We start from the raw sequence: 12,716 nt of genomic DNA, 5'->3' as shown, positions 1-12,716 counted from the left end.
CGGGGGCGGGCCTAGCGGCGCTACCTCCCAGTGCGGCCTGGTGAAACCATCGAGTCTGATGGCCAGAGAGTCACGGCGGTAAGGGGGCGGGGTGACAGGCGGCTCCACAACACGTTCCTGGAAGCGCGAGCTGTAGGGTGTCCGAGAGTCAGCTGCTGCGTGCCGGGCTCCGGAACCGGAGCCAAGAAGAGCTTTGTCAGTGGCTCTCCATGCAAAGGTGCTTTGGAATTCTGAATCCTAGCTCCGAGCCTTAGCGGAGGTCACGGCTATCAATTCACCGGTGCCCGGCGTGCCTGGCGGGAGGTCACAGAGGTGGTGGTGGAGAGTCTCAGGAGAGGTGTGCTGGAAATAATTTGTCCTTTCCCCTTGGGTACTGTCCACAGCTAGGCCTAGTCACATCTTTTTGGTTGAATTTGAAAAAGGGTCCGTGGAGGAAGTAGCCTATAAGATCTCAACTAAAAAGAATGCCAGGAATAAATTAAGAAGAATGCCAGGAATAAAGAAGGGGGCATTCGGAAACAACAGAACTGAGTGAGCCAGAGGTAGGTAGTGATTGGCGTATTTGTTGAACTGGTAGTAAACCATTCTAATGTGGACGATCCTATGTACCCGGCTGTGGTGTTTGAACCCAATGGGAGCAGTCACCGAGGGTGCTGGAGTAAAAGTGACACAATTGGAGCGGGGCCGATTGTGGCGACTGGATGATGCAAGCGCTGAAGGTCCATTCAAATGCCACTTCAGGAACTAAAATTTAGCCTGGCGTGGTGGCGAAGGACTTTAGTCACAGCACTTGGGAGGCAGAGGCAAGCAGATCTTTGTGAGTTCCCAGGCCAGCCTGGTCTAAAAAGTGAGTTCAGGACAGCCAGGGCCGTTACACAGAGAAACCCTGTCTCAAAAAGCAAAACAAAACACAAACAAAAAAACACAACAAAGACAACAAAAAACCCAACTTGCACGAAATAGTTTAGGTGGGAACGAAGGCCTGAACAATACTTTAGAAACTTCACCATCTTATGTCTTATGATATCTGAAGGCCATTTCTAATGTTAAGGCATGTGGTCACTGATAGATCAATGGAAAAAAAAAAAAATCACCTTTGCTTATTTCATCCAATGGGCATTCTTTCTGTCTCAGCTCTTGCCAGAGACCAAAGTCTTGCTTTTCTAGTATCCTGATGTGAAGCTGGTTACATTGTTTTCTGGAGTTGAGAAAATCTCAACATGGTCTTCTGGCAAAAGGTCTTCTGTCTGAAGAGCAAATGGATTGAAGAGCCTGGGGCATTTGCCCTGGCCTTCCAACACCGTTCCTATTCCACAAAAGGACACGGAAGCGCACAGTATTGCTGGCCTGTCTGTTTTGCTTCTGTGGGTGGGAGTGGGGGCAAGCTTGATGGGTCTAGTTTCTAAACCAGCCTTATGCTTTCTTCCAGCTCTGCTGCTTTCCACCCCTAGCTTTTGACAGTGCCTCAGGGCCTGTTAAGCATCTGGGTTTTTTTCTTTTCAAGATGCCATTTACAGACTTTGTTCTGGCCCTGAAAGACAATCCCTACTTTGGGGCCGGCTTTGGACTGGTCGGTGTGGGCACTGCTCTGGCTGTGGCCCGGAAAGGAGTCCAACTGGGTCTAGTGGCATTTCGGCGCCATTACATGATCACACTGGAAGTTCCTGCTAGAGACAGAAGCTATGGCTGGTTGCTTAGCTGGCTAACCCGGCACAGTACCCACACTCAGCACCTCAGTGTTGAGACCTCATATCTTCAGCACGAAAGTGGCCGAATCTCTACCAAGTTTGAATTTATCCCAAGTCCTGGGAACCACTTCATTTGGTAAGACTGGAAGCCAGGAAGGGCTCTAAGGATAGGGCAGATGAATGGAGGAAACTGGGTCACCCTGACAATTTCATTCAGGTATAAGGGGAAATGGATCCGGGTGGAACGAAATCGAGACATGCAGATGGTAGACTTGCAAACGGGGACTCCTTGGGAGTCGGTCACCTTCACAGCCCTGGGCACTGACCGGAAGGTTTTCTTCAACATCCTGGAGGAAGGTATGAGATGGGACAGGCAGGCTTTCAGGAATGGGGAGGTTGGGCATCAGCTGCTTGGAGAGGAGTAGTAAGGACCCAGGTGGGAGGAGGTAGCAGGTCGGAGCTCTACCTCATTGAAGAATCGACTGTGATCAAGAGACTTACTGACTTCCTTCCTTGCACCCAGCTCGAGCGCTAGCCCTGCAACAGGAGGAAGGGAAGACCGTGATGTACACAGCTGTGGGTTCGGAATGGCGGACCTTTGGTTATCCACGCCGCCGGCGGCCACTGGATTCGGTAGTCCTGCAGCAGGGTCTGGCTGACCGAATTGTCAAAGACATCCGAGAATTCATTGATAACCCCAAGTGGTACATTGACAGAGGTAAGAGGCAGCTGGGATCTAGGGTAGTCTGTATTCAGATTCTAGCTCAGGTTGTAGAGAACAGAAAACTTGTCTATGAGGATTTTTTTTTTTCCCTGATACTAAAACCACTCATAGGGAACAGAGCTGAGAATGAATGTGCCTGGGCCAGAGTACACATTTCACTTTAGGGCTTCTTTATCCTGGTTATATCCCTAGGCATTCCCTACAGACGTGGCTACCTTCTTTATGGGCCCCCTGGTTGTGGAAAGAGCAGTTTTATGTGAGTAGTTAAATTCTCTTGACTCTGAAAAACATCCTTTGCAGAAAAACTGGACTGATAGGGTTGGAAAAGAGATGTGAATCTGGGAACCAAGAATCAGGGTGAACGAGATCCACAGATCCGTATCAAGTGGGTGATATAGGAGCCTTGGGTCTCTGAGGTATATCTCCTAGGACACCCAAAGACATGTCACTGTCCTCCCATGTCACTGTCCACAGAACAGCTCTGGCTGGAGTACTGGAATACAGCATCTGCCTGCTCAGTCTCACAGACTCTAGCCTCTCCGATGACCGGCTCAACCATTTGCTAAGCGTAGCCCCACAGCAGAGCTTGGTACTCCTGGAGGACGTGGACGCTGCTTTTCTCAGTCGAGACTTGGCCGTGGAGAGTAAGTGAGGACGCTGGGGATGGGGAGGCTTTTGTATTTAGTTAATGTAGTATGCAGGCACGTGCACATGGAGGTCAGAAAACAGGCTTTTGGAGTCAGTGCTTACCTGTACCCTGTGGTGCAGCATCTCTTTTGATGGTTCTGCCATGCCCCTGCCTCTACCTTCAACACGCCTTAAGATTTAGATAGTGCCACTGTATCTAGAGTTTTACTTGAATTCTGAGCTCAAACTTGTATAGGTCTACAGGCTTGTGAAGCTAGCACTTTTCTTTTCTTTCTTTCTTTTTTATTTTTATTTTTTTAATTTTTAAACCACAGAGCCATGTTCCTGGCCCAGGGAGGTAATTATTGAAGATACTGAGAGGAAGAGTAGGAACAGAAATTTTGGAGGCCTAAGTCAGCAACAAGAGACACTGATAAATAGGGGTCTGCAGTGATGATTTGGGGCACGACTTTAAGAAATGACCTCTCACATTCCTGTCACCCTCTAGACCCTGTAAAATACCAAGGTCTAGGCCGTCTGACCTTCAGTGGACTGCTCAATGCTTTGGATGGTGTAGCCTCCACTGAGGCACGCATTGTGTTCATGACCACCAACCACATCGACAGGTAAGGAGAAAGGAAGGCAGAGCTCTGCTCCTTTGCCTCGGGTGAATTGGGTTGAGGTGATTGTCGCTTTCGGGCACTAGCGGGACTGTGTCTGTGACTCTGCTTTTCCTCTTAGGCTGGATCCTGCCCTCATACGCCCTGGGCGAGTAGATCTGAAGGAGTATGTGGGCTACTGCTCACACTGGCAGCTGACCCAGATGTTCCAGAGATTCTATCCAGGGCATGCGCCTTCCTTGGCTGAGAACTTTGCAGAACATGCCCTTAAAGCTACGTTCCAGATTAGTCCAGCTCAGGTGCAAGGCTACTTCATGCTGTATAAAAATGACCCCATGGGGGCTCTTCATAATGTTGAATCTCTGAGGTGACCCTCCAGGCCACTATCTGCTCTCAAAAAATCCACATACCTGTCACATTAATCTGGTCTGTGACTTTCCTCCCTCCTTTGCTGTGTTTGTACTTGAGAATAAATCAGGAGTTGCCATATCAGGTTCCTATTATATCTATCTATATCTCTATGTACACACACACACACACACACACACACACACATACAAATGATGGGGCCATAGCCTAAGAGAGGGAAAGAAGAGACTGAGTGTTAATGGGAAAAAAAATGTCTTCATGAAAGGCCATCAAGCAAGAGACATGGTATTGTGGCATATACTCTTTTTGTTTGTGTTTTGTCTGTGTAGCCCTAGCTGTCCTGGAACTTGCTCTGTAGACCTGGCTGGTCTCAGAGATCTGCTTGCCTCTGCCTCTTGAGTATTGGGATTAAAGGCATGCATATGGTATGCACTTCTAATTCCAGAACTTGGGAAGCTTAAGGTAGTAGGATTGCTAAAAGCTTAAAACCAACCTGAACTACAAAGTGAGACAAACAACAAAGGGGCTTGGGATGCAGCTCACTTGGTAGAATGCTTGCCTAACATGCACAAACTGGCCATGATGGCAATGGCCTGTAATCCTAGCACTCAGGAGGTAGAGACAGGAAGATCTGGAACTCTTCAGCTGTATAAATCCTGAGGCTTGTCTGAGCTACTTGGGATCTTATCTCAAAACAACCAACCAGTCAACAATGCATATGTGTAAACGTGGGTATGGACAGAGAGTTATATATTATGGTATTCCCTAAGGATGCTGCCCAAATGTCCATCTCCTTAAAAATGACCACACAGGCAGGGGAGTAAGACACTTTTCACCCTAGTGTCACTGGTGAACAGACTTAGGGCAAAGTGGGAGCCCCCTGCCATACCCCTATCTAGTAGCAATTTAGAAAGAGCCACACCACACACACTAGGTGCTATCAGGCAAAGAAGGCCAAATCTCTTTATTGCCTCCCTCCCACCCCAATTCCCTATCCCCCCACAGTACTGCTAGGAACCTTCCTCAGATTCCAAGCTCAGGGGCTCCCTGCGAGTACCAGACCGGTAAGCTGCCTGTCCCCGAGGTAGGTGGGGGTAGGAAGAACCTGGTGTATGGTTTTTGGAGCGTTCCCAGCGAGCGTAGTCCCGAGTCCTGCGAGCTGTGGGGCCCTGCCAGCTACCAGGCCCCTTCTCCTGAGGATGACCTGTGAGCCCTTTGTTACGGGGTTCTGCTTTTAAGTCCACAGGCTCCTTGAGAGGCTTCTCAGGAGGTGGCAGTTCGTGGATGTCACTGGCACCTTTTGGGGCACAGCACCCCCCTCCTTTTGGGTGCCTCCGATCATACTGTCGCCAGGAGCCACGACCAGGTCGTGGAGGATCTAGCATGGATTTCTGGGTCTCACCCAGCCTCTGTTGATTTGGCCCAGGCCCTGGAGTCTTCTCATACATATACTGCGTAGCCATGGGTAGAGGAGATGGCAGAGTTGATTGGGCAGCTGGGGAAGTTGATTGTTCTGCAGAAAGGGCATTAGGTGGTTGGGGTCCTCTGGAGACATCTACAACAGACTCGGGTTCAAGAGTAGCAGGAGGCTGGAGGGGGGAGAGAGGATGCATCAAGGGAGACCCGTCTCCACTATTCCCCAATCACCATCAATGTGTAACCTCCCTAACACACCCTAGGTCTGTTGAGTTCATAATATGATGGAGGCAAGCTAGGAGTTGTGGCACACGCCTTTAATTCCAGCACTCAAGCAGGCAGAGGCAGGTGGATGGCTGAGAGTTCAAGGCCAGCCTGGTCTACAAAGCAAGTCCAGAACAGCCAAGGTTACACAGAAACCCTGTCTTGAAAACAACAAATAAACAATGCTAGAGGCATTGTGGCCAAGAGGAGAACCCTTTCTTTTTCTCACCTGCTGAAGGCTAATGAAGTATCGGTTCCGTTCAGCCTCAAGGTCAATGATGCCACCCTTCTCCTGCTGCCTCTGATATAGCCTCTTGAGCTCTTCCTGCTGACGCAAGTTCTCTGCACTGGGTTGGTACAGCTCCTTGAAGGAAAGGAAGGAGAATGGCAGGAAAAAAAAATTGAAAGCAAGACAAACACCTTGAACCATAACTCTTCTAGGATTGTCCTAGGAGAGCTGCACAAGGTTCTAGATTTTTTGTTTTGTCTTAGGAGTTTCATATAGCCCAGACTGGTCTCAAACTCACCACAAGGCCAAGCATGACCTTGAACTGCCTATCCTCCTGCCTCCACTTCCTGAGTGCAGGGATTACGTGAGTGTACCACCCTATGAGGGTTTTAATGCAGTCCTGGGGATCAAACCTAGGGCTTTGTGTGTGCTAGCCACATTCCCAATATGAGTTGTTGGTTTTGCTCCTCAGAGTTAGGCTTCTGAAACCTTAGGTTCCTGGTGGGAGCTGTGGCTCTGCACAGTAGTCTTAAGTCAAACCCAACTCCAGAGAATTCAGCAAGACGCCATTCTCTTTCTCCTTAGAGAATGCCTGGCTTAGACCAGAAGGAAATCCCTTACCATGGGTTGTTGGGGTTCAGGGGCTGCTTTCAGCGAGGCAAGATCATACACAAGGGGCTCCCTGCACACAGGACACTGCACACCGACTGCCTTCTAAAACGAGAGGAGAAATCACACCCTGCTCCCTATCAGCCAGCCCAGTCTTTGAAGGGCTGGGATTGAAGGGCACAAGCGTTAGCTGCTCAGCAATGAGGTGGGACAGAGGAGGAAAGGACTGCCTAAGAAGGAGTCTAGAAATGTTGCAAAGCTGCATGCAATATGTCCATGTACACAAGGATGCCTGTCTTCCTGGACAGGGGTGGGATTTAATCTCAGTAGCAATCTAGAACTAAAAAGATGAAAAACCACTAGAGTGGAGGGATGGAGATGGATGTGAAAGTCTTAAGGGTATTAGGAGAGGAGTGGGTCTGGCGATGTCTACCTCTTTGGTGACAACATGCTGTCGCTCCTGCTCCTGTCCTTGTGTCTTCAGCTCTTGTTCCATGTGCTGGATGTACCTAGCAAGGCAGTGGCAGTGGAAGTAGTGGTAACAGGGTGTTTTGGTAAAGGCCTCCTTTTCCTGTAGGGAGACAGATGCAGGGTCCTGTATTAGTGCCCGCTCACCAGTCCTCACCTCTGCCCAAATTCATCCCAGGTCCCATCGGAGAAACCCACCTGGAAACCATAGAGGCAGATGACACACTGACCATGGGGGATATTGTTGTCTGTGAGAATTTCCTTCCCTTTCTGAAAGGAGAGAAGATGCTGTGAACCATGGAGGCAGGAGACTGTGAACCTATCCCATATATGTCTGGCAGGACTGGCTGGCTGGCTGTGACACCCACCAAGACAGCTTGTTAGATGTTTGTGCATTCCTATCCTGGTAATGTTCTACTTGCAAGACTCCCTCTCCATGCCCCCTCCCCTGCCATTTGACCTTTCTGGTTTCAAAATCTAAGTGAATTATTTCTCCTCTCACTAAGTCATCTTTGTATACTTGGGAGATAAAAATAATGACGTTAGAGAGAAAAAAATATTCAAAACTCATCTTCACTCAGTCACAGTAGCTTCAATTCCAGCACCCAGGAAGCTGAGGTAGGAGGACTGCTTTGAGTTTCAAGCCAGCCTGAGCTATACACTGAGACTGTCTCAAAAATACAAAACAACCAAAACCAAACACATACACCACCCATTTTCACTTTTGAGATGCCTCCTTTTTCCCTGTTTGAGTCTTGCTTTGTTGCCTAGGCCCAAGTTCTTTGACTCAAGAGACCCGTTCTCTTCAGACTTGGTGGCTAGAATTATTAGCACACACCACTGTGCTGGGCCTCAGGGGCCTTTCTTAACATTCTTCAAGTATAATTCCCCCATGGGGCAATGAGTTTGTTCAAACAGACAACCCAAATGGACAGAAATCAAAAGGCATCAAGTTGGTCTATGAAATATATATTTGCGTAGCTAACACTATGGAATTTCAGAAGCTGGGATCAACCCAGGAAGGCTACCGTGCTCTAAATGCCCACTCACTAATTCTGTGCCATCCATCTTCGCTGTACTCTTCCTTTTCCCTAAGGAATCCCAAGTAAACGGAAACAAGGATGACCTTGCTTGCATGCACCTCAAACAAGAGTCATCTATGTATTTTATTATCTGCCTTTGTTTCATGTGATCTGTTTACTTAACCAGAAAGAATATATAATTTTCTTTCTCTCTCTCACTTTAAGACAGAGTCTGATGTAGTCCAAGCCATTCTTGAACTTGCTGTGTAGCTTTGAACTTATGGATTCTCTTGCCTCTACCTCCCAAGTGCTAGGATCACAAGTGCTGTGCACCACTATGCCTGGCCTGAGTATAAACTCTTTGAGAAAAGGTACCATGTCCTCTCTAGTCAGTTCTAGTTCAAGCTAGACTTCAAGTGTTCATCTATGGCTAGGATCTCTCATCCCTATCCCCTAGGCAAGATCCTCGTCATTCTCTACTTTCAGTTGCCAGTGCCAAGAAAACAGGAACTTCCTGAAGCCAGTCCTGGTGGCACAGACTTGTAATACCAAGTACCTGGGAAACAGGGAGGCTCACAAGTTCAAGACCTGCTTGTCCACTTAGTGAGACTCATTCTCTGAATTAAAAAGTTTTAAAATGTTATAGATATATCTCAGTAGTATAGCACTTGTCTAATATATGCAAAGTTTTCAGTTTGAACCTTAGTACAGAAGAAAAGGAAAGTACTGAAACTGAAATTAGAGAAAATGCAAGACATGGAGACACACACCTTTAATCCCAGCACTTCGGAGGCAGAGGCGGATGGATCTCTTGAGGTTCAGGCCAGCCAGAGCTACATAATGAGATCCTGTCTTGGTTAACTAGAATCATCTCAGAAGAACCACAATTGAGAAAATACTTTCATAAAAATGGCCTGTAGGCAAGCCTGTGGGGCATTCTCTTAATTAGTAGGTGATGGAGGAGGGTTCAGCCCATTATGAGTGTTGTCACCCTGGGCTGGTGGTCCTGGGTGCTATAAAAAAGCAGGCTGAGCAAATCAGGAGGAACAAGCCAGTAAGCAGCATCCCTCATGGCTTCTTCCTACCTCCAGGTTCCTGCTTTTGAGTTAAATGCTCTGATTTCCCTCAGTCATGGACTGTTCTTGAAAGTGTAAGATGAAATAAGCTCTTTCCTAAGTTATGTTTGGTCATGGTGTTTTATCACAGTAATAGAAACCCTAACAAAAACAAAAAAATAAGTAATTAAATAAACAAACAGAGAGAGAAAAGAAAGAAAGTTCGGAACAGAACAAAAATAAATAAATAAATGTTAAGCTGAAGAGGAAAAATTGCTAGGTGTGGCCTCATTTGCCTAGAATTCAGAATATGGAAGGCTAAGGCAGAAAGAAGGCTGCAAGTTCTAGGCCAGGCCCATAATGAGACCCTGTCTCAAAACAAATGAACAACAAAAATCCCACAACAAAATAAAAGAGGAAATTATAAGATGCTGGAACTGACAACCTGGGGAAGTTACTCAAAACCTAGTGGTTTTGGTTTGTTTTTTGAAACATAGGAGTTCTCTTTCTAAACTAATTGAGGTCTTTATGCAAATAAGGACCAAATGTACTGATTACAGATATGCCTGAAAGGAAGGGCATTTTTCCAGGCCATCACACTTTACCTCAATGAGTTCATAGAGCATGGCTGTGCCCAGCCCCTCTTTGGCCACATGGCCCAGTGCCTGTGAGATCCTGGGGAAAAAAAAAAAATGAAGCCAATATTAAACCAACCTTTCTTCAGCAGGCAGAGCCAAATTTTGAGTTTTCCCTACTCCAACTAGCCCAACTTACTTGTGGATCTGCTCATCTGAAAGTCCTCGGGGGTTACGGATGGAGATCTGTGGCACCTCATGGGGATACTAGTGCAGAAAAGCAACAAAGAGTCATCACAGTGATGCATCTGGGGAACTCACCCCTGTCTCCTTTTTCTACTGTGCAGAAGCCTCACCTGGACTGGGACTTGAAGTACCAGAGTGAAGCAGACAAACTGCGAATCTTGGACCTCTGCGGTGGCAGGGTGCAAAGTGATAAAGATCTCCCATGGCGAAGATCTGCAGGTGGATGAATGAAGACTCGGGTTGTGACTGGGCAGGGGCTTGAAAGCTGGGGGGGGGGTGTGAGATAGGAAAGTAGGTAGAGGAATGCACATTGGACTTGTTTCTTTTGGGGAGGGAGGATTAAAGGAACAGTGTTTATATGAGAGACATCACCTCTGAGTGGAGGCTCATAGCACCCTGAGACCAGATTTTCTGTAGAATTCTCTCACTACTGAGACTCCTGCCCACCCCCAACTGAATACGCACCTGCCGTTTCCTTTCACCACCTGTAGTTCATCCAGATAGATAGACTCTAATACCTCAACTTCAGAGGGAAGGACCCTGGAGAGTAAGGGGGAAGACTGCGTCACCATTACAGCTCTCCCTGCTGAAGCCTGCCAAGGCTGATGAAAACTGACTGGGGGGGGGGGGGGGAGCGCCTGCCTGAATACATTCTCCTGCCAAATTATTCATTCTTTAAAACGGGGAAATGTTTCAACAGGTTGTCAATTGGTCAGGTAGAAAGCATGGGAATTAGAATTTTAGAGCTCACACTGCTAACATGAGAAAACAGATTACCAGAGAGATAAAAACAACTAACCAGGCCTTAACACAGGAGGAATGGGACCAGTCACAGCCAGGCCCTGAGTCCCTGCTCAATTTGCCACAGCTGGTTATCCTTTAGTGGCTTCTCTCTGACCTACATATATGGCATCCATTCATTACGAATGAGGGTACCAGCATTATCCCTGCCTACCTATACTACTGTTTAGCACAGATCCCCGTGCTCTGTGTACCGCCAATAACCTTGCCAACACCAGTCAGTCCATGCATCCTCAAAGGACATACCAAGTTGAACAGGTCTAGGCAATAGAAAAGCTATATTGCATTAGAACCATCAGCCTTAGAGCTAATAGTAGGCAGAAACTACTTACCAAGCTATGTGGTCAGGTCACTTACTTTTGGAAGCCTGAGTCACACTTCCTACCACCTAGAGATAACACAACATACTCACTAGGGCCACTATTAGACTTAAAAATGATTTGTTTATATAAAGTGCCCAAGTATCTGAGACATAGTATCTAGTCTTAAGTGATCCCCAACCCACCCTCTTAAAGGAAAAAGAGAAGGGCACAGTCTGAGCACTTGGCATGTACACATGACCCTGGGTGTCTAATTAACCCCGATCATCAAGTCTAAGACAGGGTTCATAGCCCTGATACAAATCAGAGGGCACACATTCAAACATAGAAACAGTTGTAATGACAGTGAAGATGAATGAATGAGTCCACAGCCCTAGCCCAGTGATATACAGAAATCTGTATCTGCTTTCATCAAGAGGGAGCACACCCCAGTCTGCCCTCTATCAGTGATGGTTATTATGGTTAGCATTCTTTTTAAGCCTTAGGCAGAAACCTTAAAATACAAAGCTTATTATCTTACAAAAAAAAAAAAAATAAGACATTTCCTGCTGACATTGACTACTAAAACCACTGGGACTCTCTAATGGCTCAGATGTCCCTTCACATCCTTCAGTACTTTGCCCACCTTAGGAGACCTGGATGTAAGATACATACTAGGAGAGTGCTCAGGTCATAGTGACAGAAGGGGGTGGATAGTGGGCTGTCCTAATACTAACAGTATAAGACCTTAACTCTGATGTCCTTTCGGTTACCTAGTCTCTTGAGGTCTTATACTTGAGCAATTCGTGAAAAGCAGGCTTACGTATGTTACAAATCCACGGTGATCCGCCCAACTACTCTATGAGGTAATGCCACACCCTTTTTTTTTTTTTTTTTTTTTTTTTACATCTGAAACCGACTCGCAGGAGCTAGCTGGTCTGGCTAGCATCACATCAAGCTAATTATATATGAAGTGAGCACATTTTTTATCTTACGTTCAAAACCCGAAGTCCTTAAAGGCTTTTGGTCTCTTACTAAGAATGCTTGAGAGTGTAGGAGAGCTTATGTGGGGAGTAAGTCTTTGCTGACAATAGTTATTAGTGCTGTTGGGGATATGGGAAGACTGAGGAAACCATACGCATTAATGGACTAGTCCAAGGCCAGGATACCAGGGGTACGAAGAGGAGGGCGTCTGTTCCGAGAGGCGAGAGGTGTGATGAGCAGCCATCCTCCAGGCCCCAGAAAGTCAAATCACGGATAAGTGGGAGGGGTGCGGCCGTAGGAGGGGACAATTGGGTCGATAAGGTGTTGGTCCAGCTGGCCAGGCCGGCGCAGACCCAGTCCCTTCTCAGATCAGCGTCCCTCCACCCTCCGTTCCCGTAGCTCGCCTAGGAAAGGATGTCATGGTCTGTGCCACCCCTCGCCCCTTGATCCACCCTTAATAGCCGCGGTTCGGACGGTCCGGAGCTGTTCCTAGTTCCCAGCACCAGATCCAGGTAGCCAGCCAAAACCTATAAGCCAAAGTTACCAGTCTTCTTCCCCGGCAGCTGTCGACTCGGACGCCGCCATGTCTTCTCCGGCTCTTGGCCGGAACCGGAAATAGCTTTTGGGAAGTTAGAGACCGAAAACTAGGGCGGGGCGGGGTAAAAGAAAGCTGGCGCTGTTTCTAGGCAACTGAGGACTCTAGGTCCTTTGTAGTGCCTG

The 12,716-nt window shown here is 47.4% G+C and overlaps 2 protein-coding genes across 11 annotated transcripts; one reads left to right on the top strand and one right to left on the bottom strand.

Moving 5' to 3' along the window:
• Positions 1–32: 32 nt before the first annotated feature.
• On the top strand, positions 33–4,148 carry LOC129683607 (mitochondrial chaperone BCS1). 7 transcript variants are annotated; one of them, XM_055616403.1, is made up of 9 exons: positions 89–217; positions 423–542; positions 1,430–1,824; positions 1,906–2,045; positions 2,212–2,406; positions 2,605–2,668; positions 2,887–3,056; positions 3,548–3,665; positions 3,781–4,148. In XM_055616403.1, exons 3-9 carry the CDS (start codon positions 1,505–1,507, stop codon positions 4,028–4,030), a joined length of 1,257 nt encoding a protein of 418 aa, XP_055472378.1. In that variant the 5' UTR covers positions 89–217; positions 423–542; positions 1,430–1,504; the 3' UTR covers positions 4,031–4,148. The 7 variants fall into 7 exon arrangements, with proteins under 7 accessions (XP_055472380.1, XP_055472378.1, XP_055472381.1 ...); XM_055616406.1 differs by having other exon boundaries at positions 384–542; positions 1,505–1,824; XM_055616400.1 differs by having other exon boundaries at positions 384–542.
• An 815-nt stretch (positions 4,149–4,963) lies between these two features.
• On the bottom strand, positions 4,964–12,597 carry Rnf25 (ring finger protein 25). 4 transcript variants are annotated; one of them, XM_055616853.1, is made up of 10 exons: positions 12,541–12,597; positions 10,378–10,452; positions 10,023–10,125; positions 9,866–9,933; positions 9,697–9,766; positions 7,213–7,284; positions 6,980–7,117; positions 6,559–6,651; positions 5,938–6,072; positions 4,964–5,617 (listed from the first exon to the last, which is right to left on the bottom strand). In XM_055616853.1, exons 1-10 carry the CDS (start codon positions 12,579–12,581, stop codon positions 5,039–5,041), a joined length of 1,374 nt encoding a protein of 457 aa, XP_055472828.1. In that variant the 5' UTR covers positions 12,582–12,597; the 3' UTR covers positions 4,964–5,038. The 4 variants fall into 4 exon arrangements, with proteins under 4 accessions (XP_055472828.1, XP_055472829.1, XP_055472825.1 ...); XM_055616854.1 differs by having other exon boundaries at positions 6,559–6,648; XM_055616850.1 differs by lacking the exon at positions 12,541–12,597 and adding an exon at positions 12,182–12,534.
• Between the last annotated feature and the right edge of the window lie 119 nt (positions 12,598–12,716).

This window comes from Psammomys obesus, unplaced genomic scaffold (genome assembly GCF_907164565.1).
Source record: "Psammomys obesus unplaced genomic scaffold, mPsaObe1.curated_primary_1811, whole genome shotgun sequence".
NCBI classification, from domain to species: Eukaryota; Metazoa; Chordata; class Mammalia; order Rodentia; family Muridae; genus Psammomys; species Psammomys obesus.
This window is presented reverse-complemented; position numbering and strand designations above follow the sequence as displayed.